Raw genomic sequence first — 26,566 nt, forward strand, 5'->3', positions numbered from 1 at the left:
AGAAACATGGATAACAGACCCTAGATTTAATACAAAAATGTTTATTTGAGCCTTAACCCTGTATCTTAAGGAGAGGAGAGCCATGTCCTTTTCTGTGCCAGCCTCCTCCTCCCATTACCATGCATCCCTTAACTGCTTGGGGAGCCAGCAGCTCAGAATCCCTTTTGTTAGAAACCAGAGCTACAGAAGCCCGTTCTGCAGAGCTGTGCACCAGATGCAGAGGTCCCAGCGAGGCACAGACAGCACAACGTCAGGTTGCATCCCATCCTTGCACTGCTGCATCCTGGATGAGGGGAGGTTCCTCTGCCCATGGCTTATACGAACCCCACGAGGCAGTGTTGTCTTTTGCAGCAGCCCAGCAGCTCAGCCCCTTCCCCCATGAGTGGTAGGGAGGACAAAGAGTGGGACTGAGAGGGATAGGGTAGACATGTCCAGTCCTGGCGTAAGTTCAGACTTTTCTGGGCATCCATCAGCAAAATCTGTAACTGGTTTTGCACCAAACGAATCCCTTGTTGGCAGCTGCTGGCTCTGCACTCCCAGTCTGCTCTTCAGAGCTCTCCCAGGGGTGTGCAGCTGTGCAGACTCAGGCATGTTTATCAGCACCCTTCCTCAGATGGGAGCCGCTTCATCCTCTCACATCGCATGAGTTCCCATCTTCCCTCACCATGAAGCTTCAAAATCCAGCTGTGGAACTGCAATTCAACGACACAACAACTGAGGGATGTCCCTGTTGAGGGTGTGTTCTCCCACAGCGGGGCTCTGCAGCCTCAGCCATTCCCCTCTGCTCACCAGGCACCCTCCCAGCCTCCCCCCTTGCCACCAGCGGAGAGTCATATAACGCCACCTCCCCTCCTCACCTTCTCCAGGCTGGGCCTGTGTCCCACGCTGACCAGCGTCATGCCCAGCTGAAGGCACACACGGTACAGCTCATGCTCCACCTCTTCTGTCAGGGCGCTGGTGGCTTCATCTAGCACTGAGAGACAAGCCGTAAACCCCACACATCCCTCCTCTCCCAACTTGTCCCCTCCCCCTGGGCAAAAGAGCAGTGACTGCTCTGGATATTTCACACATCAAGTGTTGCTCACCAAGAGCAAGTGAGGAGAAGCCTAAGGACCTTGACTTTTCTCTGGCACAGGTGCTGCCAGCCAAGTGGGAAGGCTGCCCTTCCCCACAAGCCCTTAAATCCACTCAAACAGCCCTGTTCACCTCATTCCTTTCCCTCAAAAGCTGCCAGCCACTGCCCTGTTCTCACCAGTGTGAAATCTAAGCCGTGACCTTCCCAAGACGGGCTGCGTGCCAGAGCGCCTGGCTGAACAGCAGCCTCGCCACCTCCCTGGCCAAGAGCCCAGGTGCAGCAGCCAGGACGGCCTGGCGTGGCTTCCTGACAGCTAAAAGCAAATACTACTGGCCTGGAGCAAATGAATGCGATTTGTTTTACATCATCTCTACAGCTCTTAGTTGACAATCCTCAGGTTCCTTCTGACCAGATAGCACAGAGCAGTGCTGCAGGCTTCAGGAGATGAGAGGTACTTAAATGTGGCTCCCTGCTACTGACACTGGCTCTGTGCACACACATCTACCCTGGCCCCTCTGATAACTCCTCCAGTAGCCCCCCAGCCATCTAAATGTGCAAAGCAATTAGACCAAACTGCAAATGTGAGCTGCCTCTGTGATCTCTCAGCAGTGTTTCTTCCACCACTCCTTGTCCTTTTTTGCCATGTTATAGCTGTTCCCAAGGGCACATCATTTCCACAGCCCCACGGAGGCTGGTGAGCCACACTCACGGCAGCTGACACTGTGCTTGTGCTCAGTAGCACACCCGCTTCTTTACACGGCAGCTGTTGAGCAGGCTGAGAGGGTGCTCTCTCAGGTGTAATTACACCTGGACCAAGAACACTCATTAATATTTCCCTAAGAACACGAGGTTTTACACAAAACCTCTTCATTTACCCCCTGCCACAAAGATAGTGAAATATTTTCACCTCTGAATCCTGCATGTGCTGCCTAAAATTATCACTAAGACCGAGCATGCTCCTGAGCTGCCTCTGTACCAGCTTCTGTTTGTGCCGAAGGCACTGCCTTTCTTCTTCTGTAGTTGCTCACTCACCTGCGTATCTTGGCTGGAGGTAGAAGAGACGTGCAAATGAGAGCCTCTGCATCTCCCCTGGGGACAGGATGTCATACCTGCAGCAGGGTCGAGATTCAAAAATCTCCCTTAACAAAGAGAGCTTGTTTGCCAAAGAGCTTGTGGTTGCTGATACCAGAGACCCCAGCAAACGACTGTCCTTGTGTGCACCCAGTGCTCCCCCTCCACTGTGCAATCAGTTTCCCACAGAGCAGCATGGCTGCTGATGTTGTATTGATGCTTGGGGCAGGAACCTTTCAGCCCTGCACAGCCCACCTCCCACAAGACACAGGTGGACACAGATGCTCCTCAGTCCAGCAGCAATGTGCAGCTGCTTAGAAGTGTTCCCCAACCAGAGGAATCATCCAAATTCCCCCAGTGAGCTGCCTTACCAGTTCCAGTCCACCTGCTCATCCAATCCTCCAGCCCTTGCCAGCAGATCAGCCTGCAGAGAGCAGAGCAGATGTGTGAACACCACCCCAGCCCTGCCAGCCCCCCAGGGACACAGCCCTGAGTACAACCATCCCCTCCCTGCTACCCAGATCTCTCCTGCTTGGTCCAAAGCTGCTCCATACCCCTCCTCCTCTGCCTGTTCCCATGGACAGTCCTGTCCCAGCTACAGCCCAGTCCCCTGCGTGTGTCCAGCCCGTGGTTGTGCCGTGCTGCCACAGCACCTCATCAATTCGTCCCTCTCCAGCAGCAGCGCCACCAGGGACTCACCAGCCCAGCCAGCTCCAGGAATCGCACGATCCTCTCATCATCTGCAGGCCCTGGGGGAGAAAGTATTTAAGTACAGGACGTGTCTGCTGAGACCACAACTGCAAGGGGGAGTCCGTGGGGCAGGAGGGAAGATTTGGAGAAGCTCCTGAGGTCCGCTGAAGCTGACTCAACCACTTATCTATACTGGGTCCTGGTGTGTCACAGACACACCTGAGGCTTGGCTTAGTCCAAGGGCACAGATGGACACAGCCTGAACACAAGGATCCAGGCTTCACTCAGACAGAAACTTAAACTTGGACATCTGCATGATGCAGCAGCTTATACTTAGATGTGTGATCTGGCTCATGAGGAGGGCAGGGGAGAGTAAGAATGCACACTGACCTCAACAGCATGCAAGGACCCAGGACATCGTTTGAAAAAGAGGGACGGTGAAAGATGGAGGTATGTGGAAACTGAGATAAAGGCAAACAAGGCTTCCCATACGCAGGTTGCACCAGATGGATCAGATGAATCCCAACATATTTAGAAAGCAGCAGGGTGTCTCAGCACGGATCATAGTACAACATGCAGAGCACAGCCAGCCTGTCCTCACTGTATCAGGAGAAAGCATTCTTCCTGAAGGCAAGGGAATGCTGAGCTGATCCAAAGCTACAGAAAGGCAAACCTTGCAGGGAAAAGCAGAGTGCAACAGAAGTGAAACAGCATTCCTGATGGGGCATGGGAGAGGAGAAGCTGCACTGGGTACAGAACAGAGAGCTGAAACCACAGGGTTGGCTAATTGCTGCGATGAATTTCCACGTACCTGACACTGGGTAGATCTCCTTCAGGGGGTAGATCACCTGTCGAACAGACCAACAGAAGCCATGTCAGAGGGAGCTGCACACGGCCCATCCGAAACACAGCGGTGGCGGCACAAAGTCAGCCAAAAGGGAAGGAGCAGCCGCACGCATCCTCCCTCCTGCAGGCCTTCCTGCTGCACGCGGGTTTGCAGAGGCACGGTAAGAGCCCTGCAGGGCTGGGGCCAGCTGGCCCAGGGCTCACCTGCTCGCGCAGGCTGCCATCGGTGAAGAACGGCCGCTGCGGCAGGAACAGCACTCCGTGGGGGCCAAAGCAGGTCAGCATCTGGATACTCCCTGCACAGAGACACACGCATGCCAAGCCTGCAGCGCCTGCTAGGAACTCCTCGCTGCCGCCATGGATTCGCCTTCACATCCCAGAAAAGGCAGATGGGCAGCACGGAGCAAAGCCATGAGAGCCACAGAGAAGTTTGTGATCCAGAGAAGGGACAGTTCAAATGGTGACACGTTTAACATCACAAATGGCACTCGTCTTGCAAATTCTTGTTGCTACCTTCTAAACTCAGCTAGGATAGCCCTCATTGAAGAGAAGGATACGGAGACCTGCAGTCCTTACCCCGTGTGCTTTCCCAGAGTCCCCCAAGGACCCTCAGGAGAGATGTTTTCCCTGTGCCAGTGTTCCCCACGATCATCACGCTGTCTCCTTGTGAGATCCTGAGGCTCAGGTCTTTAATGAGCAGCTTGCCAGAGGATGGCACTGAGAGTGTCACTCGCTCCAGAAGGAAAGCCGTGTCCTTTGGCACTGCGTCCTCCTCAGAAAAGCTGCTGGGCCACCACCGAGACAAAGGAGAAGAGACCTTAGACCTCCTGTGCTTCCGTGACATGAATCCAGCCCCACACACCCCAGGTTACAGCGAGCACTGCATTGCTTGGTCCAACCAACTGCATGCAGCAGGCTGTGACACCAGGGGCCACCTCCACCCAGTGACAGCCCTGCACACTGGCAGGAAAGCTGCAAGCCAATGTGCTGCTGAGGAGAGACTCAGAGACTCACCTGTCCAGGTCCCAGCCGGCTTTGGCTTCTGAGTAGTTTTCATTTTTTCTTCTGCCAAGACTCAGCAAAGTCTCCTGCAGTTCACCAATCCTGGGCAAATAAAAGGGTGCAAAAATGCCAGGGGCAGCTCCTCACTTCTAACCTTGTCCATACTCACTCACAAACAATGGTTTCTTATGTATTTAGCACAGACTTGGGCACAGCCATGTCCCATGACCTCTCCTGCAGAGCCCTGCCCCCACAGAAGCTCACCTGTGTGTGTAGCCAGCTACATCGGTCACAGTGCTGGAGAGATCGATGAGCTGGCTGAAGCAGCTGATGAGGTAGATGGAAACGAAGGCATTCTGGGGAGAAATCACATCCCAAAGCACCTCAGAGCAGGGTGTCAGCCTGCAGCACCCACTTTTTACTATTTTTACTTCTGTATTCTCCATCACAAGCCAGCTTTGAGCACCTGGAAACAACTTGGGCTGGGAAGGCTCCTCTCCAGCAGCCTGGTGGCAACCACAGGCGAGCACAGCCTCACAACCAGCCATGGGCAGCAGCCACGGGCAGAACCCACACCCACAGCACTGCGTGGGCCAGCACTAAAAGCCAGAGCCTTCTGACCTCCCAGTTTTTACAGACAGGGGTCTGAGCTCGGAAACACTTTGGCAGTTGTGTCCTTGGCAGCTTTCACCCCCAAGTTAATCTTACACCAGGCTGGCTCACAGCTCCCATTTCCATGTCCCCACGGGCAGGGTCAGTGTATCCCGAATGTCACTCACTGAGGGTTATTCAGCCCCCCTGCCACCAGCCCAAAGCCCAAACCTCCAACCTCAGTGCTCCACAACAGGGCCCAGCCATGTGAATTTACAGCCCTAAGTCTTCGGGCTGGCTCATGCAGTTGACACAAGCTCACAGAGCACATTTTGCCCCCAGCCCGGTGTGGGTCACAACCCTTAGCTCACCTTGCTGACCAGGGCGCTGAGCTCTGTCGGACTCAGGTCACCGTAGACCCCAGAAAAGATAGGAATGGCAATGACCACATAGCTCAGGATGCTGCCCAGGTAGTCAAAGGTGTTGATCCCAACTGGGCGGAAGCACATGGAGACAAAGCAGTAAGTTGGGGTGGGAACCTCTCTCCCAGCCAGTACCAAGCCCACTCAAAAGGAAGACCCAGATCCTGTCTCAGCCTCTCATGATGCACTCGAGCAGAAAACCCTATCTCACAGCCCAGCAGAAGCACTGGGGTGAAATCCCGTTTGCCAAGCAAAGAGCTCCTTGGAACAGGCCCCAGAGAAAGAAAAAACAGCACTGCTGCTCTAGCAGTCAGGCTTCCAAGCCCGTGGGCCACTAGGACAGAGCTACTCCATGCCCGTGCTCACCCCCCAAGCTCCCCACTCACTGTAGAGCCACAGCTCCTTGCCAATCAGCTCCCTCTGGGTCTGCAGCAAACTCTGCAGCCTGCGGTTCGTGCGCATGTGCTCCACTCGCCCGGCCCTGTAAAATATGATAGCAACATGACTCCCAGACTTCCCGGGAGCACACAACGGGGTAAAAGCCTAGGCTTTAGGACTGAGACCTAGAGAGGGCCTCTTACTTCAGCCTCCAAGCTCTTTGTTGAGCTGGAACTGAACACCCATGAGATCCTTCTTGAAACACCAAGAAACTCCGGCTGCAATGAACAGCCCTGCGACTTTCAGAGCACATGGGTGTTTCTGTCCCATACAGGAGGCGAGATGGGGCCACACACTATCAGCGAGGCTCAAGCCTTGAGCAAAACACACCCAAGATTACAACACACAGTTTCTGAACAAAGCCTTTTTTGGAAGAGAGGGACAGTGCTGCCACACATCTGGAGCCAGAAAGGAGAGGACAGAGGCAAAGGAGGTGACAGCAAGCAAATGGGTGAGGTGACCCCAGCCCCAAAGCCCTCCCTTTCTCGGAGCTTCCCAAAAGCATCAGCATGTCCCCCAGCACCTGAGGGCTGTGCTGTCTGCACTGCCAGCTGTTCCCAGAGCAGGCAGCAGGGAGGCACATCCTGCTCCAAATCACCACCTGAGCAAAGTGTGGCAGCTCCTTCTGCTCGTTCACAAGGGCTGGGCTGCCCTCAGGTGGCAAAATGCAGACAGAGCTCCATGGTTTGCTCCAGACAATGAATTCCCGTGGCAGCTGAATATTCAGCAAGGACACAGGGAGATAATGGCCAGGCATCAGGGAGCAGAAGTTTTGGCTGAAGTGCACAGTGTTGGTAGCTACTATTACTTCGCAGATGTGGAGAGGTTGTTGGATTGGTTTCAGGTTTTCTTCCCATTTACTTTCAAAGCAAGTTTGCCAAAGGTTAAGCAAACAAATAAACAAAATGCTGACAATGCCAGTTTTGGTTTTCCGTTATCAAAACAATCAATGGTTCAGCAGGTACAAGAGGACAGATTTAACAGCTTCTACAAGCCTGGGAAGTCTGGCAATCAAAACGGGCCACTCACCACACACTTTTCCTTTTGCAGGATTCTAGGAATGTAACTCTTAAAAATTGCCTTTGCTTTTAGTTAACTCATACCACAAAAACGTCAGTTTTAACACAATTCAATTACGTTCTAGTTTCCTGCCAGATTAACTTTCTCTGCCTATGAACTGTACTGGAATAAGACAGTCCATTTTCTAGTTTGATAATTTATTTTTAGTAATAGAATATAAAAAACTTAAAAACTGCAACTTAACTAAGGGGATGTAATAAAGTATCTTCTCGATTAAGAAAAATTAGCATAAACCAATAAGAATCAACCAGTCCACAAAGAAATAATTTAGACTTGCCAATGCAAAACAAGATTGATTTCAATTACTTATACCAAGGTTTCATGCCTGCCAATATTAATCTTTACCAAACTGGCAATTCTGAATCCAGCCACCTTGGGGATAACGCTGCAACACTTGAAATGCTCTGTCACTATGGTGAGAATGGGCAAATAGAGATCACAGTCAGGGAAGTCCAGAGATAGTGCAGCCCCTGCTTTCTTAAGCTCCTGGAAGAAGTGTGATTGCACAACACACAGAACAAAGGCAGACACGTGACAAGAGTTGAGCAATGACCTTCTTCCACTGACCAGGCACCCCAGTAAAACTGTGGGCCTTTTGTTGGGCGCTAGCTATTTCTGTAGAACACCTTAAAGGCTCTAAGCAACAACTCAGCAGACCTCAGGGCATCACTAAGCGTGAAGGTGCTGCTGGGCTCCCAGCTTTATGCTCAGCTCTGGGAGCCTTGCTAATAGCCAGATAGAAATGGCCTCAAGCAAATCCAGAGAACTGCAGTGCAGCGCTAAGAAGGTGACGGCACAGGCTGACCCAGAAGAGCACGCAGAGATAACGAAGCAAGGCAAAAGCTTGGCACAGCCCCAGAAGACACACAGATTTGCAGCAGCAGGATGGGGCCAGAAGCAACCTGCAAAAAGTGCCCCAAGGGAACATCCTGACAAGATGCAATGGGACCTTGAGCAATCTTCCAGGTAAGGACCATGGCAAAGGAAGGGTCTCTAAGCCAGCACCAAATCTGTATCAAGCCTCTGGACATGCTAGAAGGCAGGCAGAGAGCAACCAGCTGTCTCCAGCTGCTGTGAAGCATTCCTGCAGGCAGTGCATGGAATGCAAACACCGTGGCAAGGAGCAGACGCTCTGTGATGCTGCACCTGCAGCAGGGTGGAGGGGACAGAAAGCTCAGGCTGCAGCAACAGCGCTTGGACTCCTCTGGGTTACAGGAATACACTGAGGATGCTCCGAGCTGGCAGGATCCCTTTTCTACCTACCTGTAGAAAGCAGCTGGTTCTGCATTGACCCGAATCTGCATGTGCTTGAACCTGAACAACCCAAAAAACATCATCAGGATCATATATAAATGCCTAGTGAATTATACAACCAGCACCCTTGCTAAAGGTAACTCATCTTGCATCTGTCAGAGCAGCAATCTGAGGCATCTCTCGACAGAAATATTCAACAGCCTCATAAAGGCACTGAAACCCAAACCTTAGCGCAAGGTGACATAATTCTGGGACAGCTCAGTGGTGCATTTGTTTGGTATTGTGCTCACTGCGAGTCTTAGCCCTAGGGGATCTATTTCCCTTGGGCATTTACTACCCCAGAACCTCCACCATACAGAATCATCACAGCCCACATCTGGGCTGTACCACAGCAGCTTCTGCTGTCCCTGGGTGCCCCGAGGCACAGGGAAAACCGCAAAGCTTCCCTGAACTGAACCAGTGGCACTACCTGACATGATGCAGGGCACCAAAAGGAGCACTTGGGGCTCAGCAGACTGAGTTTGGGGCAGCACTGAGCTGTTGGGTCTCTCCGAGCTGGGAAGCAGCTGACTGCATGTCACGGACAAGAGATGTAGCTGCAAACATAGCACTGAACAGGGACTAAAGTGCAGCTCTTGCAGGAGCTGCCAAAATAGGCAGTGAAAATGCTGCTCCACTGTGACTCACCTGAAATCCCCCTCCAGCTTTTCCTGCTGCACAAGTTTAGACACAATTGGGCTCATCAATACCTTGTTAACGATTGTCCCGATGACGAAATACCCAAAGATGCTCACGGGGCCTAGCCAGCCTGTGCTGCAGAGAAGAAAGAGGTTGGCTAAGAAGCCAGACAGGACACCCCTGGGCTGTCAGAGCCCTCAGCTGTCACCTCTCTTCACCTTCACAGGACTTTGGGGATCAGCACTGCACAAGGCAGAAGTCCCTTGGTAGAGCAGAGCCCCCTCACCCACACGTACAGTGCCCCTGCAGTTACAGCAGCAGTTGTAACGTGGGTGCCAGGCTCCAAAACAGAGCAGAGGAAAGAGGTGTGCTCAGGGGTCAGGGTGGGCCCTTACCTGTGGAAGCACTGGTACGTGTAGTAGGCCAGCGTGAAGGGAGAGATGACGAGCTTGCTGGCCATGGAGCTGAGCTGCTTGCAAAACCTCTCCACGTCCTGGCTGATGCGCTGGTCCCTGCCCAACACAAAGAGGCATCGATGCTGTTAAAGCCCAGAGTGAGAACCAGATGGTGCAGGGCGCAGTAACTCCCTAACAGGGCACAAGCCGGGCTGTTTCACTGCCTGAACTTAGGACAGGGGGAATGGGAACAACTCCATACGGGAGGGACCTGCAGCCTGCCTCCTGCTGCCCCACTAGGAGACAATTGCCATGGCTCAGCATGGCCCAAGGGCTTTCCTGGCACCCAGGAAGGACAGCTCCTGTTGTGACTGTCACCCCATTCCTTGTGTTAACTCCTTGTTCCCTCTTCTGCAACGCTGTCTGCTCTGTGCTGAAGGTCTCTGCATCCTTGTTCATTACTCCCTGGTCCCTCCCTTGTATTAAAAAAACACTGGCTTTCTCCCAGACCTTTGGTATTGGTGCTGCAACCCCAGACACCAGAGATACCGGGGCTGGTTAGAGCACAGGGCAAGCCCTAACCAGCTGCAAGGTATTAGGCAAGTCCTCCAGCAAAGTCACCCTTCCAGTCAGCAGCAGGTCCCTTTGCTGCAAGGAGCAAAGTGTGCTCACCCTCCCACATCCCACAACAGCAGCCAGCATCGCACCAAGCCTCCTTGTCTCAGCAGCAGCAGGCAGGTGGGTGACAGACCCCGAGGTCCCACGTGCCCCACTGCTGGGCAAAAGATGAGCTTGGGGTAACTTGAAAGGATTTTAGTGTACATAATCCCTCAGTGCCTGATCTGTCCAGAGCACATGGGTAAGGGTGTCAGCCTCTGATGCTCTGAGCTCAGGCAGAAAGGTAATGAGTGTGGATGCAACAAAGAGCAAGGCTGGAGTCCTGCTTAGCCATTCATGCAGATATGACCACAAGGACATTTGTCTCTCAGCTCTTGTGCAGTCCTGGAGCAGCAATGGATTCAATCTGGGGGCAGCTCCCACCCTGACCGACATTACAGTCATTATTTTTCCTTTTCTTAGACTGTAATTGTTCCCGTGATGTTATCATTTAACTCATGCTGTAAACTCATGGCAGGATATTGCTTTTTATGAGCTATTAAGCAACATGTACTGATAACACACAGACATCAACTCAAATGCCCTGCTAGGAGCCACGGTATTTGTATGATACTCTAAGCCCACTCTTCATTCTCTCTAGAAGGGAAAGAAGGATCACACAGCGCATCTAACACTTAGCTTGGTTTGCACTGCATGTAAGCGAATTCACTGCCCTAATTCATTCTCTAAATATCTCCTACATGGAAAAAAATTCTCATCAGAGCTGCAAGATAAAGAGAATTCTTGTAGTGGCATCAAAAAGGCTCTGAACAATAAGATTGGATGTTTGAGCAGAAGCAAGGGGGTGATGAAAAATACTCAGCAGCAATCCCACACTTTGGGTGTGCTAAGGTCAGGAGAGCTGGCTCTATCACTGTGGAGCAGATAGACCCAGTTATCTCATGCATTTCACTGCACAATGTGAACACATTCCCTGGTTAAAAATAAACCTTAAGGACAGTCATGTGGTGAGGGGCCCCTGTGCTCCCCTTCCCCCAGCCCAAGGAAAAGATGGGTGTGTAGGGGACCTTCCAGCCACGGCCAATGTGCTACACAGCCTGGGAGGCACCACAAGCCTTAACCTGTCCTTGCAATTCCATTTCAATGAAGATGAGAGTAATTTCACCAGCTGCTGGGAAGCACATCATGAAGCTGTAATTTATTGTTTGGCAATAGGGCTGCTTGACCCTTTCCTTGTTTTCTGCTGCCCCAGGCACAGCTGTTTGTTCTTACTCATGCTGTCACTCAGCACTGGGCTAGCAGAAGCAGCCAGGGAGCAGGTCTGGCTGAAAAATTATATAGGAAAAGGCAAAATGTATGACATATCCTGTACCATTTCTCATGCTGTGCAATGAAAGAGTAAGGACAGCCCACCAGGAGCACTGGGGAGCAGAAGCACAGAGGCTGCTTCAGTCCCTTGAACTGTCAGCAACAGCTGGGAGTCTGCAAGACAGTCACTTCTCACGTGGACCCCACACTTGGTCACCTCATGTGCCATCACCGTGCTAAGCGGCACCAGAGCAGTGAAAGGGACTAGACCACAGGTGCCCCCTTCAGGGGAAGAGAGATTGTGGTCTTGACACAACTGTATAAAGCCACAAAATTTGGAAAAAGTTTTCTCCAGGTTTCTAGTTTTTCAGCAAGTGTTTAATAACAAGTTCTTTAAATTCCAGAGAGGAAAAACAAAACAAAACAAAACAAAAATCTCTCCTCTGAAGTGCTGTCTAATGTAGGATCTTTAACTCTTCAAACTGCATAACTGTGTCAGCAGTACCCTGTGTGCAGAGTACAGTCTGAAAGGCCGGGGTCAATGTGACACTGCGAGGAAGGGAGGTGTTTGATCTTTTCTGCTGAGAAAAGCAGTTCTGCAGTAACCAGGACAGTGCAAGAGGCAGAACTTCTCCCTCTCTGCAGCTGTGTCAGCGGCTGCTACATACGGACTAGAAGATGATCTGAGTGTAGGCTGGCATGCCAGGAGGGACTGAATGCTCCTCCTTCTCTCAAATTTCAAGACAACCCTGACATTTCCTTCCTAGGAACAGGGAAGAGGAAATGCAGCCCTCAGAGAACAAAACAAAGCCTTTCCTGAATGTGGCTTCCACGGGCTATCAAAACCACTAAAAACCCTACTAAGCAAAACCGTGTTCAGCTGGAGACTGGTGGTTGAAGTTCAAACTGAATGCCAGGGACTGTCCTGAGCGCACTGGCTGCGTGAAGACAGGGAGAGGCAGTGCTCTCTGCCTCCAGACAGGCCCTTTGCAACATCACACCACGTGCCAAGAGCTGAGATTGCAGACTGATTGGCTGATAGCAGTGCTAGATCCCTATTCTGATGGCTCTCCATTTTCCTTGCAACAGAAACATCCTGCCTACAAAACCTTCAAGGCCAGTGGTCACGGCAGTTCCCATCACCAGGTACCACCACCCACCCAGGTTAGATGGGTGTATCTGTGTCTAGGTAGAAAAAAGCTCCTATGGCTTAAACCCCTACCCAGAGATACAGAGAGGTCAGGAAAAGGCGAGGAGCAGCTCAGGAGAAGCCAAGCAAGAGGATGAAAGAAGCCGCAGGCAGCCTACGGGTTATCGATGTCCTCGTGCAGAACATGCAGGCTGTAGTAAACCTGGCCATGGAAGTAGCAGCGGTGGAGGTATTCGGTGAGGGATTTCCTCCAGCTCACGTACATCAGGTTGCAGATAAACTGGTCGAAGCTTTTTAGCTGGAACGGAGGCAAGAAGACAGATGGGAAGGGATAAGCCAGCAGAACAAGCATTTCCCAAAATGAAACAATTAGCAGTTGGCATCAGAGGTCACATAGCTACCCAACAGGGCTAGGGCAGACCCAGATCCTTCAACGGGATCATGCCAAGAGCCACGGGCAGCTGTCCCCTCCCTTCCCAAGACGAGGGAGCCTCTGCCCTGTCTTACCGTGGAGTTCACCACGATCAGGGTGAGGGCGATGGCAGTCAGCGCTTTGAATCCGGAGAAGTCCTTGTTCCCCAGCACCTCGTAGTACTGGCTGGGGATCACGCCGACCTGATAAATAACGAGCTGCTCTGGAGGAAAGAGGGAAGCACGGGATGGGAAGGAAGGACGGTGGTGTGGTGAAAAAAAAAGGGGTTTTGGGGGGATTGAGGAGCTCTCGGTCCAACCTGCCCTGCTCCCCGGCTTACCCAGCAAGGCGACGCAGAGCAGCGTGAGGAACATCAGCGCGTTGCGGGAGGGCCACTGGGGAAACAAGACAGCCTGGATCCTCAGGAAGCGCCGCAGGAACACCACATCGAGCTGGGGCCGGGGCCTGGCGAGAGGAAGAGCCGCACCGGGGGTGGACGCGAGCTCTGCGAGCCCGGCGGCACCCCAAAAAAAACCCAAAACCCCCCAAACCACCCGACCCGCTCTGCCTCACCGGCCGCCGGACCCGGCGCCCCGACCGCCGGCGCTGCCTCCCGCCATGATGGCGCGGCCCGCCCCCGGGCTGTCCCTGCCTAAATATTCATAAAGCTCGCGAATAAAGCGGCGGATATGCAGGAGCCCTCCTCGCTGTGCAGGAGCTCGCTACCGACTAGCTCCGGCCTCCATGGCGGCCGGGAGCGCCACCTTGCGAGGCGGGGGGGACAGCTCTGAAGGGAAGGGGATGGCTGCTGCCCGCCCTTCCCTTCAGGGCTGTCCCCCTTTTACTTCACCCTCTCGCCCCCACTGCCTTCCACCCCTCAGCCCCATCTCCCCTGTCCCTGCTCCAGGTGCTTCCAAACACAACCAAGCCGGAGCCCTAGCGAGCAGCGCTGTCCCAAAGCAGCGTCCCTCCCTCCCTGCCTCCCCTCGCTGCTGCAGCTCAGGGTGCTATCAGCCCTGCCGACCTCCCTGGTGACTCAGTTTTATGCTCAAAAGGACACTTTTCTCTCAGGTGTTGCGCCAGCCCTGGGTGATGGTTGCTGACGGAAGCCATATCCTATCGCGGTGTGATACGGTGGCTCTGGATGCGGTGTGTCACCGTGCCGGGCATTACCGGGACAATGACCCCCGTGCTTTGCCTCATGGCAGGGGGCACTGCTCCCCTTCCTCCCCTGCCCATTAAATGGTTTCCCAGCACCAAGTCATCCAGGGGATCCGACACAGAGATGTGATGGCCAGGGTGGTCTGTCCCAAACTCTTCCTCCTCCTCCCTGCCCTTTGCCCATCCCTGTCAGCTCTGGGACCCTCTCTGTGGCAGCCCTGATTGAGCACAAAGGAGCGGTGCCTCCCCACACCTCTCCACCCCCATGCTCGGAGCAGGACCCAGGCATTTACATCTTTTACAGCATTCCCCTCTGCCTTCCACCTTTCCTCCCCAAAACCAGTGTGGCCTTCTCAGTGCCTGCCCTCCCTGCATTGCTGGCTCTCCATATCTGCCCATGTCCCTGAGGCCTCCTGAGCTCTGAAGCAAGCAGGAGCTGCCATGACCACCAGAACAGACACAGAACGGCAGTCTTGACTTGCCAGCTTTCATCCCCTCAGTTTTCCCATCCCAAGTCTTTCCTCACACTGCTGGTTTTGCGCAATAGTTTGTAATGAGGCACTGCCAGAAGAATGTCATCTTCCTGGTTTTTCCAAAATTCAATCCACCGTTTCCTGCCCATTCCCAGTCTCCAGCTTCTTTGTACATGTCTATACGAGCTTGCAGCTTCTTCAGTTTGCTATCACTTGCAGTCTTTAGCCCTGTCTCTATTCAATAGTAAGTAAAGGGCATTTGGCCAGGTATAATGCATTCTGAGCTTTATCTCTCTCTGTATCAGTGCATGAACTAAAACAATTGTTTTTCAGCAGGACTGGCCACCTGAACTCATCAGCAGTCACCAACGCTCCCATGCCACCACAAAGCAGAGGGTGGGAATGGAGAACTGATGGCACCAGGCTCATCCTGGCTGAAGCCACCCTGGAGCCGCACCATCGGCTCCCGCTGTGCTATCTTAATGATCCTGTCTTTTCCCCCTCCATGCTCTGTGCCTTAATTAGCCTTTCCCCCTCCTGTGGGCCCAACTGCTCTGCTTTCTTTTAAATCCTTCTTCCCCGTGCTTCGCCTCTAACAGCATCTTTCTACTGTACACTTCAAAGGCTTTGCTCACTGCATCTGTCCTGGCTGGCATTGGCCGGCAACGCCCCAGCAAAGGCCAGGTCTGCCATGAAATCACAGTCATTGAAAAGACTTCAGGCCCTCTGGGAGAGGAGCGGGGATGGGGGAGGAGGGGTGGAAGGATTTTCACCATTTCACCTCTGGGAAGAGCTATTAGTAACACAGGAAAAGCAAGGGGGAAGCCAGCCCCCTCCTCCCACCACCCTCCCGCCTAGGGAGCCTGCTGAGGGCAGAGTGCTTTTATGTGCAAGTGGGAGGGAAGGAGAGTGTTAGGGCTTCAGAGGGAAACGCTTTGATCTTGACTTTGAATCCTCAGCAGTTCCTGGCTCACCCCCACCCCTCCCAGGGACCCCAGGATACGGCCACGGCTCCTGCTCGTCGCTGCTGCTGAGGTGCAGCGCTCGCTGTTTCACAGGGACTGCCCTCCTGCCCAAGCGGGAGCACGATGCCTCTGGAGGCAAGGGCATGGCACCGGCACCAAGTTCAAACTTCCCCTCTGGGAAGGAAGAGGGAACCCAGCTGGAAAAGGGAAAAGAGCCCTGAGAGAAGCAGAGGGTAATTAGAGATGGGACCTGCTTTCAAAGCTGCCCCTGGGCATTGGACTCGTACATCCTGAACATCACCCAGAAGGTGAAAGGGGAGGCAGCCACACTAATAGGGTGCTCGGTGTCCCTCTCAGGGGACAGCACTAAGGTCCCACACGAGAATGAAGGGGGAATCTTAAGGCAGAGGTGGGAAAACAGCAATGGGGACCCAGGCACTTTGCATGGGATGGGAAAGAAGTGGCACTGAGGCAGATGTGAGTGATGGGGAACGACACTGAGCTCTGAGTCACTGCAGAGGCAGCGGGCAGCAGGATGCGGAGGAGCCTTAGGGGCCTCCAGTCTCTTGTTCAAGATGGGATCTAATGCCCAGGCCAACTCCCTGCTGCCCTCAGGGAGAGGAAACTCCTGGCTGGGCCTTGCCACCAATCTGTCCTAATGTTCAGGCCAAGTTCTTCTGTCCTCCGTGCCATTCCTCTGTCCTCAGTCACACAGCTGAGGTCATCCTCATTAATTCCTCTCACCCTCTGTGATTTACACACTGGGCTGTCCCTGCCCACCAGTTCTCACTTCAGCACCACTAAACAGATCTTGTTCCTCACATCATCTCCTATAATTCAATCACAGCAGCTCTCTTGCTCCTGTCTGTAAACTCCCTGTAATTTGCAGCTCTCCCTCTCTGTGCAGTGTTAGCAGAACTGAACACAACCGTCTCTCTGCTGGCACCGGCATTGCCTGGAGGCAGGCACAGAAATGAAAGAGCCTCACAGGTCCTCTCCGCTGGGCCCACCGGTCTGTCTACCCGCACATCCCGTTATGAGCTCCAGCAGCAGTGTGAGGCAGTGTGCTCATAGTTGGTTTCAGGGCTGGGAATGAGATGTACCTGACAAAATGAGCACAAAACCAGGACTTTTGAAATTCAGTTTGAACAAGTTACTCTGGAGAGTAACCATGCTTTCCAGCCCTCCTGGCCACAGTCACGGCAGGACCACAGAGAAGTATTTCATGCAACTTGATGTTCCTTCCACCTAAGATGCGTGAGCAGACTGCAGCTGCAGTGGCCCTATGTCTGTTGCCATCTCAGGCTGCAAACTCTGCTCACTGGTGTTTCTTCATGGAGCAATGCTAGGGGAGAAACCCAGCCAAAACAGCAGACACTTGGGACCCTCCTTGGAGCCCTCCATGCTCTCAGTCCTGCCAGTGCCTTGTCAGTTCCAGTTAGTGCCTCATCAGTTCCAGTTCCCTTGACTTCCCAGAGGGATGACAGCACTCAGATTTTGACTCTGCAGTGCTCTGGGGGGAGAAAGAGGGGAAAACCAGAAGCCAGAATACCAGCAATGTTTTTGAAGGATGGACATGTCAATCTAGCCTGTTTAGGTCAATCTGTTCCAATTCCAGAGCTGGTTTTGGCAATGAGTCCACAGTCTGACCTGCTCCCAGTGGCATTATTTCAGACATCTCCCATCCTACCTGGATGGTCTCCTCTGGTCCAGCCATGGACTGCGGGTAGGGAGCTCTGACTCCATCCACTGGGATTGGAGGTGGGTTTGGGGGGCTTTCCTTGCAGGGAGGATAACTGAGTGTTCGAATATCATCCCCATGTGTGGCACTATTGCGCAGGAACCCAGCACCACGTCCTTGGGACACCCTCCTCATGGGGTTCAAACCGATGAGAATTGTACCTACTGAACACGGAGGTTGCTCTTGGCCTGTGCCCAAACTCGGAGCAGCAAAACCTGCCTTCCAGTGCTGCTGGATGTCCATGCCCCCCGGCACCAAGGCCCACGTGTGGCTGGATATCTGTGCATCTTTGCTGTGAAAGGATGGGCTGCAGCAAGCAGGTGAAAGCACAACAGGCAGAGAAGCTTCTGGCAAGCTGAGCTGAACTGCAAAGGTCTCCACAACCCGCTGCCGTGCTGAAGCATCCAGCACCAAAGCAGGAAGCGCACTGGTCCCCCACTGAACTCCTCCAAGGAACAGAAAAATGCTAACTACTTGTTTATATGCTGGAAGCCCGTGTGTGCAGTGATCTGCATAACAGAACTGCCCAGGCTGTCTCTTTGTGTGTTTTCCAGCTCCTATGTTAATCACTGACCCTGCTGACTCTGGCATTTACCAGTGTCTCACTGCCCTGTGAGCACTGCTTTGCATTTGCAACCAAAGAAGTTAAAAGGATGAAGGATGAGAAGGGGAGGGAGCAGCTGTGGCTGCGAGCACCAGCCGCCCGGGGAGCACGTCCAGGGCTGGCCAGGTTGATAGCAAGAGTGGAGCTGGTGGTGGAGATACAAAGATTGCCTGAGCCGGGGGGAAAAGCTTGCAGGGGGATGGTTTAGGTCTCTCTTTCTTGCAGTGCGACTTGTCTGTGTGTAGTATGAGACAGGGAGCACTGGGGCCCAGGTTTCGGTCAGCTTGGGTGATGGATCTTAGCTGGGGCAGGCCGGACTCATGAGGGGTGGGAGTGGGGCCAGTCCGCAGCTTCCAGGGAGCTCACTCCTATCAAACTGTGCTCCTGGGAGGTGAGAGGAGCAGTGCTAAGGCTGGATAGGTGGCGAAACTTAAGGCCAATGGCCAACCCACCCAGCTGGGACTGGAAACCCCTGGTGGCTACAGCCAGCGGCTGAGTCTTTCTGAGGATCATCCCCCGCTAGCCAGCCCCAGGTGGTGGCCAGGAGAAGCTGTGCAGGAGATCCAGAGGTGCAGGAGTGTGGGGTTTAGTGGGTGGCAGGAGGCTCTGGGGTCAGCAGGGGCTTTGGGACAGGGATGGGGTTGGGTGGGGAGAGCTTGGGAAGAGGAAGGGCCCGGAGGAAGCTCTGGGCTTGTGAGGAGGACGCAGGGTGGAGCTGGTTTTGGTGGCTTAGCGGTGGCGGAGCGACGTGCCTGGCGCGCGTGCTGTTTGCACAGCCTCACGTGAGCCCCGCTGAACCCATTGTGTGTGTGCGGGAGCGAAGGAGGGGGAAATGGGGCCGAGATTAGGCAGCGGGGCAGGGACAGCGGGCACGGGCCTGCGGGTGGCACAAGCGTGGCTGGAGGGCAAGGGCAGGGAGAAGGCGGCTGTTTGTGCCCAGATGAGAAGGTCTGGAAGCCTTCATCCCGGTGCAAGGAGCACCGGGTCAGACACACGCAGCGGCAGTGCCAGCCCCACAACCACAGCGATGCCCGCTGCAGCCCCGGCACCCAGACAGCAGCACGGGGCCATCCCCATCCCACGGGGCGCAAAGGGCCGGGCTGACCCCTCGGTCCCGGGGCCGCCGTGCTGCGGGATGTGGGGGCATCCGCGGCCCTACAGGGGCCGTGGGGCTGTGGGGCCGGGCGCGGCGGGCCCTTTAAGCTCGCTGTCGGCGGGACAATGGCCATTAGCACTTCAGCTTTGGAAGTGACCCCCGGCCCGCTCCGCTTTCATCTGGGCCGGGGCGGCGGGGATGGCCCGCTTCCTGCCGGGGGAGGGGAAGGGGGAACGAGGGAGGGGCGGCCCGACCCGATCCCCGACCCGACCCCCGACCCGGCTCGGCCCCGCACGCTGCCGAGGGTCCCCTCGGGGCTGGCACCGGGGCCGGCGGCGGCGGCGGCTCCGCGCCGCTTCCTGCCGCCGCCCTTAAAGGTGCGCAGCCACGGGGCCAGGTGAGCGCGCCCCGACGGCGGCTGCTGCTCCCCCTCCTTCCCCCGTCCCCTCCTTCCCCCGCCCGGCCCTTTGTCCCCCGGGCGACAGCGCGGTCCCCGTGGGCTCGGGGCTCTCCTCCTCTTCCTCCTCCTCGGCTCGGGGAGGTCCCTCTCGGGGAGCGGGGCCGCAGTCAGGTGCCGCTTGCGCTCCGCAGGTAAGTTCCCCATCCCCGGGGAGCCGCAGCCAGGTGTCGCTGGGTTAGTGCACGTCGGGGATTTATTTTTTTCCCCCTCTAAAATAAAGCCGGGTAGGAGGGGTGTGTGGGGGGGTGCTGGCGGGTGGGAGCGGGCTTCTTTTGCTTGCGGCAGCCCCAGGGGGTGATATTTCTCACCTAGACGGCCCCTTGAGGTTTTTGTGCTGCTCTTGTGCCCCTGCCGTGGTTCAGCTGAAAGCCCTCAGTGCCCGCAGCTGGGTTCAAGAGCCAGCTGAGCTGTCCCACCCAGCAGCCCTGTGAGGTTCAGGGGCTGAGGGCTCCCGGATTCCTGCTGCTGGGAGCGTTTTTGGGACAGGCTCGGGGAACTTGCACTACTGGATGCCACCAGCCCATCAGTTTAGGTGAGAGAATGTGATCTGTGAGTGCTCGCTTATCTGTTACAATGCAAAAGCGGCCGGGTTAGCAAAAACCTCCGTTATCAGTGCTGCAAAGCTCCCTCGGTTGCTTCTCGGGGCTGTGTTGGGTTGGGGAGCGTTTGTCCATTGCGTTTAGCTGGCTGTGCTGGGGGAGCAAGGGGGAAAAAAGCCTCACTTTGCAGCAACTCCTATGTGTCAGGAGCTGCTGGGCTTGCTCTGCTGATGAGCACAAGCCTGCAGCTCAGCAGGGGCTGATGCCCTTTGCTTCTGGCTTGCCCGGCCCCCCTCCATGCAGTCTCCCAGGAGTTTATCTGTGATGCCGGAGCCCTGGCTTTTGCCTCAGGCTTGCCTGCGGGGTCCTGTTGCTCCAGCTCTGGGCTGCAGGAGCTGGCAGTGACATTGAGGCTGCGGGTTATTCCTTACGAAGAGGATTTAAATCTGTGCCTCCAGCTCTCTCCGTTCCCCCCTCCAAGCCATAAGGGGGTGGGAAATGCCCACCAGGCCATAAAGACCTAGCGTGGTCCCAGTGCTCCCTAGCCTGTCCCAGCTCCTCTCCCCCTCCAGGGGAAAAGCTTTTCACCTCTTCTTTGCCCTGCTCTCCCAGCGGCTGCAGGGGATGTGGCCGTGGAGAGTGAGGGCTTGGGCTGTGCTGGGGCTCTCCCTGCCCGGATGTACAGAGGGGCAGCTCTGCTTCAGCTCCTCACCATGCGCTGTTCACCATTGGCTTTGTGAAAATGCTGCTCTGCAGGATAAACTTCCGTGAGCCTTCAGGGCAGCAGAAGTACAGACCTGACCCAAAGTGACAATCTGTTGTGGGTTAACTCTGATAGGGGTGGGATAAAAGCGAGGGAACTTGTGGTTTGAGATAAAAAATCATTTAGTGAGCAAAGGAGAGGTGGAAGAAGAAAGAACAAAACTAAATGATGCAAAGCAATCACTTACCACCTCCCATGGCTATGTTGATGCCCAGCTGGTTTTCCAGCAAAAGATGGCTAAAGGTCTCCTTAAACCCCCTCCTCAACCTGTTTATTGCTTATATGGCATGGAATAGCTCTGGTTAATTTGGTCATCTGCCTGGTTGTGCCCCTTCCCAGCCTCTTGTGCATCCTGAGTTTATTCACTGGGGGGGGGGGGGGGGAAGAGTGAGAAACAGAAGGCCTGGATGCTGTGCATGTGCTGTTTAGCACTAGGTGAAACATCAGTGTGTTATCAGCATTGTTCTGGTCACAAATGTAAAATGCACCCCCGCAGGGGCTGCTGTGAACAGAATTAACTCCGTCCCAGCCAGACCCAGCACACAACCCTGTGCTTGCTTGGTCAAAAGGGCTGAGGACAAATCTATCCCTTTTCTTTGCAGCTGTGGCCTTCTCTTGTGTTGTCTCTGAGTGCTGATGCCCTGCAGCTGTAGGAGAAGGCCCTGGCCTCCAACATGTGGGAGACCATGGAGGGGCTCAGCTCAGGGAGGGGAGCTGATCTGGTGACCTGATTAAAGGCAAGGGGCAGCGGCAGCAGCGCGGGGCTCCCCGTGGTGATGCAGCGGTGTGATATGTGGCACCTTGTCCCGTTTGCTGTTTGGTCACGGCCAGGGGCTGTAGGTACTGCAGCAACAGTAATGTTATCTGCAGCAGGGCACGGGATGGAGAGTCAGGAAGGGTCAGGCAGGACGGCTGCTTTGCTTCAGGGCTGCCGCCTCTCTCTGTGGCATCTCCCTGCAGAGCTGAGTGTGTAATGATACCTCCAAAGTGTTGTGAGAAGGTGGGTCTCCAGCTGGGATAGGAATGAAGGAGACGACAAAGTGATGTCCAGTATGCAGGGGGTGGCACTGAACGAGCAGGGCTCTGTGTAAGGAGAAAACTGACCAGATTGGGCTGCTCTGGGTGAAATGCTGTGCTCCCAGTGTGCAAATTGGTTTGAGAGGGAAGGATGGGGCTCGTGGGGTGCGGGATCTGAGCTGGCTGCTGGTGAAACTGTGCTGGAGGGGGATGTGGTGGTGGAGCTGGATCACGGGGGTGCTCCTGGAGAGGTTGGGGCAGAGCCATGTGGGTGTCGGGACCAACGCTGGCAAAGGAGGGGATGCGAGTTTGGCCCCTTGGGCCCTCTGAGTGGGAGCTGGCATGCAGGGGATTGGCACGGGCTGATTTGGGGAAGAAGGGCTCCATGCAGCCTCTGAACCACTCCACCCCATTCTCTCTGCGTCTGTGCTTTGGGGTTGCCTCCTGCCTGGCAGGGCTTCTGGGGGCTGCATTCTTTTTGCCCCTTCTCCCCGGCTGGCCTTGCTTCTCTGCTGAGCAGCAAGTGACACCTAGTGTCAGCTCAGGCACCCGTAACTGTGGCTTGGCTCCGGCTGTTCCTCCTGTCTCAGGTTTTGAGGTGCCCTGCTCTGAGGGAGGGAGCAGCTCCCTGTCCCTTCTGCTGTTGGCCTGGATGCCTTGCAGGCTGGCCCCTCCGTGCTCCTGCACAGTGCTGTGTCACCTGGCTGTTCCTGCTGAGATGATGAACATTTCACCCCTGAGGCTCCTTATATGTGCTGGTAGAGGGGAGATTAAATGCGCTGTGGGGGAGCTGGGGGTAGGGGTGAGGCTGGGCACAAAGCTCGGTGTGCAGGGGCTGAGGGTGGCCTCGTCTCCCACCCCGATGGATGCAGTTGCTCCTTAGTTTGACCCATCCATCCCAGACATCTCTGGAGGCTGTGTGCCATGCGTGCTGCCCACAGGAGGTCACTGCAGAGCAAGCTGAGCCCATGTCCCTGTCCCAAGTCTGCCTGTGGGGTCCCAGGCTTCCTCCTTTGTCCTTGGGATGTGTTTGTGCGGGTGGGGGGGAAAGGAGAGGCCTTTCCTCCACCCTCTTCCCCCTTCCTAACGCTTGGGGAAGAGCAGGAGGTAACAGGCCCCCATCAGCCTGGAGCATGCACTGTCTTGATCTCATGCGACTCCTTTCTTTTTGCCCCCCTTCAGGATGATCCAGCGGCACCAGCTGGTGCAGTCTGTGCTGCAGGAGCTGCAGGAGGCCACTGAATGCTTCGGTCTGGAGGGCCTCACCAGCGCTGCGCTGGAGGCAGAGAGGACCCTGTCGTCCTTCTCCCTGCCCGGCTATCATGGGAGGCAATTCCAAGAGGAGCTGGAAGTTGACCGAGTAGCCAGGAGCCTCTACCCCGAGGATGCCCCAAGTAACATGCTGCCCCTGGTTTGCAAAGGGGAGGGGAACCGCCTCTTCGAGGCCGCCAGCGTGCTGCTCTGGGGCAACCCCAGCCTCAGCCTGGAGCTGCAGGTGCGGACGGTGGTGGAGATGCTGCTGCACAAGCAGTACTACTTGAATGGCATGATAGACTCCAAGGTGATGCTGCAGGCTGCCCGCTACTCCCTCTGCACCGAGGAGACCCCGGAGATGACCAGCCTCCCCATGGCTATCCTGGAGGCGATCTTTGATGCCGATATCAAAGCTACCTGTTTCCCTGGCACCTTCGCCAACATGTGGCACGTCTACGCTCTGGCCTCCGTGCTGCAGTGTAACATCTACTCCATCTACCCCATGAGCAACTTGAAGATCCGGCCGTATTTCAACCGCCTCATCCGGCCCAGAAAGTGCGGCCCGCGGACCTCCACGCTCCACATCATGTGGTCGGGGCAGCAGCTTTCCCGGCAGGTCTTCAAAGCGCAGTACTTCGTGGCTGTGGTGGGTCTGGAGGAGCTGGAACCCACCATGCCCTCGCCAGAGCCTCCCGTCCAGCCCATGAAGACCCTCGAGCTGCTGAACAGCGACCCGCAGCTGACGTACTCCAACCTCCGTGACAGGTACAGCATCACCAAGAGCACCTTCTACCGCTGGAAGCGCCAGTCTCGCGAGCACCGGCAGAAAGCAGCTGCCAGGTTTGCAGCCAAACACTTCCTTCAGTCCTGCTTCCAAGAGGGCAACGTAGTCCCCCTCCAGCACTTCCGACAGATGTTTCCAGAAATTTCCCGGTCCACGTACTATGCCTGGAAGCACGAGATGCAGAGTGTGGTCAATGGAGATGCCTCTGCTCTGGCTGAGGCCCATGGGTTGCAGGAGCTGCACAGGGATGTCCCAAAAAAGGCTGTGGATGAGCCGGCAAATTCAGAGGCGAGCTTTAGGCCCCCAAGTCCTTCCCTGGACCCGGTCCAAGCAGGAATCTTCATGCGAGGAGCCAAATCCTACCTGGAGAAATGCATTTCCATGAACACTCTGGTGCCTTACAGGTGCTTCAAGCGCAGCTTCCCCGGCATCTCCAGGTCCACGTACTACAACTGGCGAAGAAAAGCCATCAAGGAGAACCCCAACTTCAAGCCCCCTCAGTCTCCCTCGGATAACCCCAAACCTCTAGCCATAGGAAAACCACTCCTCCAGCTGAAGCCAGGCAGCTTGCCTGTTAGGAAGAGGCTGAACGGAGTCCGGCCAGCGCCCAGGAGTCTCCTGCAGCTCAAGCCCTCTCTCTGCTGGAGGAAGCAGCTGCGAGACGTGGCCCGGAGGCAGGTCCAGCAGTGGCAGCTGCCCTTCAGCAAGTTTCGCCTGCGCTACCCAGCGCTCTCCTCCACGACCTACTGGTTTTGGAAGGGCATCGGCCGGGCTCTCAGGCGGCAGCGCCTGCACTGGGCCAGCTCCAGGCAGCTGTTGAAGCGGGTTGCTGCCCTGGGGCCGCAGAGGGCCGAGCTGGCTGTCAAACCCCAGTTCCCCGCGGAGGTAGCGAGCAAGCAGCTAGAGAAGCCAGCACCAGCCACCCCGTACAACGCCACTATCTCGGGCTACGCCGTGTCGGAGCGGGCCAACAGCCGGATGTTTGTGATGGATGTGATTGCCACCGCCCAGTTCAAGGCGCAAGCCAAGCTGTTCCTGCAGCAGCGCTTCGAGTCGAAGACCTTCCCCACCTACAAGGAGTTCAGCGCCCGCTTCCCCCTCACGGCCCGCTCCACCTACTACATGTGGAAGCGTGCCCTGCACGACGGGCTGACCCTCGTGGATGCCTGAGGGCTGCTCTGTGCCCTGCGGCTCTCCGGCGGGGTGTCCAGGCCGGGGCTCAGGCCTAACTTTTTGTTCTGGTTTTGTTTTGTTCCTATTCTCTGATTTTTATTTTTTTGTTGTTTTGGGGAGTTTCAATCAGGTATCAAGTGCCTGCACGGTGCCCACTCCCAGAGATGGGAGGAGTGGGAGGCAGGCTCTGGCTGCCCCAAAGGAGAGGGGCAGAGGGGTTTTGTCCTCAGTTGTGCTCAGGGGATTCGCAGGGGTCACAGGGCATGGTAGCCCCCCTGTGTGTGCTCGGGGTGGAGGACTGGAAGGGCTGTCTGCCCTGGGCACAAGTGTGAAGGAGTGGGGATGTGCAGAACTGAGCATGGAGGTGCCCGGCATCCCCTCAGCTGTGGGTGAGGGGGGTTTTGGGGCGTGCTGAGTGTTTTTTGGGGGGATATGTGTACATCTCTGATCTGTGCTCCTCCCGGTTAAGGAGGATGAAGGCTTAATCTCAGGCCAGCACTGATGCCACTTTAGCTTTTGAGCTTTTAATAGCTGTCCCTAGCTGCCCTGATCTTCCCTGGAGGAACCAGAGGCTGGTAGAGGATAGCTTTGGGTTGTGTCCCTGTTGTAGCCTGTGCTGGGAATGTGTTAGGTTCCCTTGCCAAGCCAGGAGCTGCTGTCCTTTTTTTTTTTTTTTTTTTCTTTTTGTTTAGGCTCTAGAGAAGCCATCCCTGACCTTCCTGGTCTTTTAGCAATAGCCTCTTTCACGCAGTCCTTCACTCAGAGCTGGCAGCTGCCTTCTGTGTCTCTTCCCTGGTGCCTGCATGAAGGTGTCTGCCCCACCGCAGGCAGGGACCAAACCCCGTGGGCCCAAAGTCTCTCCCTGAGCCACTCAAGGCAGGGTGGCTGCCTCCTCGCAGCAAGCATAGCTGTGTAGGCCTGACTTGTAAGAATTGAAAGCAATAAAGACTTCTGCTCCCAGTCCTTTGTGGTTCCTCACTCCTACATGAGGGATTTCTGGGCAAGGCTTTTCCCTCTCCCTTTGCTTTTCAGAAGGGGGTGGTGACCCGTTAGCTCCTTGGCAGTGGTGCTAGTGGGACCTTGTCACCATTGATCCACCCCTAGAAAATGCTCTGTGGGGTGAGGGGATGCCAGGTTGCTGTGTGTGGTCCCAAGGGAGGGGATCTGGGGCTGGGGGTGCCTTGGGGAGGGGAGGGGATGGGGCCTGCAGTGGGAGCAGCGCTGGGTGCTGCTGCAGAGCTCTGAGTGCCTGGGCTCTGTGTGTCAGGAAGTAATTGGAGTAATTAGCTGCCGGTGACTTCTCACCAGTGAACTCCTCCAAGGGAGCAAGCTGGTAATTACTCCAGAGTGATTACTCGTGTCTCCAAACTGCCGGGGGCTGGAGATAGCCACTTTCCATGGCAGCAGCGGCTGTGAAGGCAGGCAGGAGAGAGACCTCCGGGCTGGGGCTGGGCCCTCCCTCTGCTGAGCTGTGGCAGCAGGAGCTGTGGGTTGTCTGACTGCTGC

General features: G+C 55.4%; 2 protein-coding genes across 3 annotated transcripts; one reads left to right on the top strand and one right to left on the bottom strand.

Moving 5' to 3' along the window:
* Window positions 1-442: 442 nt before the first annotated feature.
* ABCD4 (ATP binding cassette subfamily D member 4) lies at window positions 443-13,448 on the bottom strand. Of its 2 annotated transcripts, XM_032188578.1 has the most exons (18): window positions 13,371-13,448; window positions 13,126-13,253; window positions 12,777-12,916; window positions 9,543-9,659; window positions 9,157-9,282; window positions 8,479-8,529; window positions 6,084-6,178; window positions 5,647-5,768; window positions 4,949-5,040; window positions 4,697-4,786; window positions 4,259-4,464; window positions 3,887-3,978; window positions 3,648-3,684; window positions 2,846-2,895; window positions 2,518-2,570; window positions 2,108-2,184; window positions 858-973; window positions 443-692 (listed from the first exon to the last, which is right to left on the bottom strand). In XM_032188578.1, the coding sequence occupies exons 1-18, from the start codon at window positions 13,402-13,404 to the stop codon at window positions 597-599; spliced, it is 1,722 nt and encodes a 573-aa protein (XP_032044469.1). In that variant the 5' UTR covers window positions 13,405-13,448; the 3' UTR covers window positions 443-596. The 2 variants fall into 2 exon arrangements, with proteins under 2 accessions (XP_032044469.1, XP_032044470.1); XM_032188579.1 differs by lacking the exons at window positions 13,126-13,253; window positions 13,371-13,448 and having other exon boundaries at window positions 4,259-4,467; window positions 12,691-12,814.
* A 9,584-nt stretch (window positions 13,449-23,032) lies between these two features.
* Window positions 23,033-25,057, top strand: VRTN (vertebrae development associated). The gene has a single exon (XM_032189467.1). It carries the CDS (start codon window positions 23,033-23,035, stop codon window positions 25,055-25,057), a length of 2,025 nt encoding a protein of 674 aa, XP_032045358.1.
* The last annotated feature ends 1,509 nt before the right edge of the window (window positions 25,058-26,566 follow it).

The sequence above is a fragment of the Aythya fuligula genome, chromosome 5, assembly GCF_009819795.1.
Source record: "Aythya fuligula isolate bAytFul2 chromosome 5, bAytFul2.pri, whole genome shotgun sequence".
NCBI lineage: Eukaryota > Metazoa > Chordata > Aves > Anseriformes > Anatidae > Aythya > Aythya fuligula.

Bases quoted from the DNA above. Each gene is read 5' to 3' on its own strand.
- ABCD4 (XM_032188578.1), bottom strand. From the start codon at position 13,404: ATGTTCCTCACGCTGCTCTGCGTCGCCTTGCTGG. The intron at 4,465-4,696 runs GTGAGTCTCTGA...GTGGCCCAGCAG, and splicing joins GCCGGCTGGGACCTGGACAG to CTTTTCTGAGGAGGACGCAG. The intron at 3,685-3,886 runs GTGAGCCCTGGG...TCTGTTCGACAG, and splicing joins ATGGCAGCCTGCGCGAGCAG to GTGATCTACCCCCTGAAGGA.
- VRTN (XM_032189467.1), top strand. From the start codon at position 23,033: ATGATCCAGCGGCACCAGCTGGTGCAGTCTGTGCTGCAGGAGCTGCAG.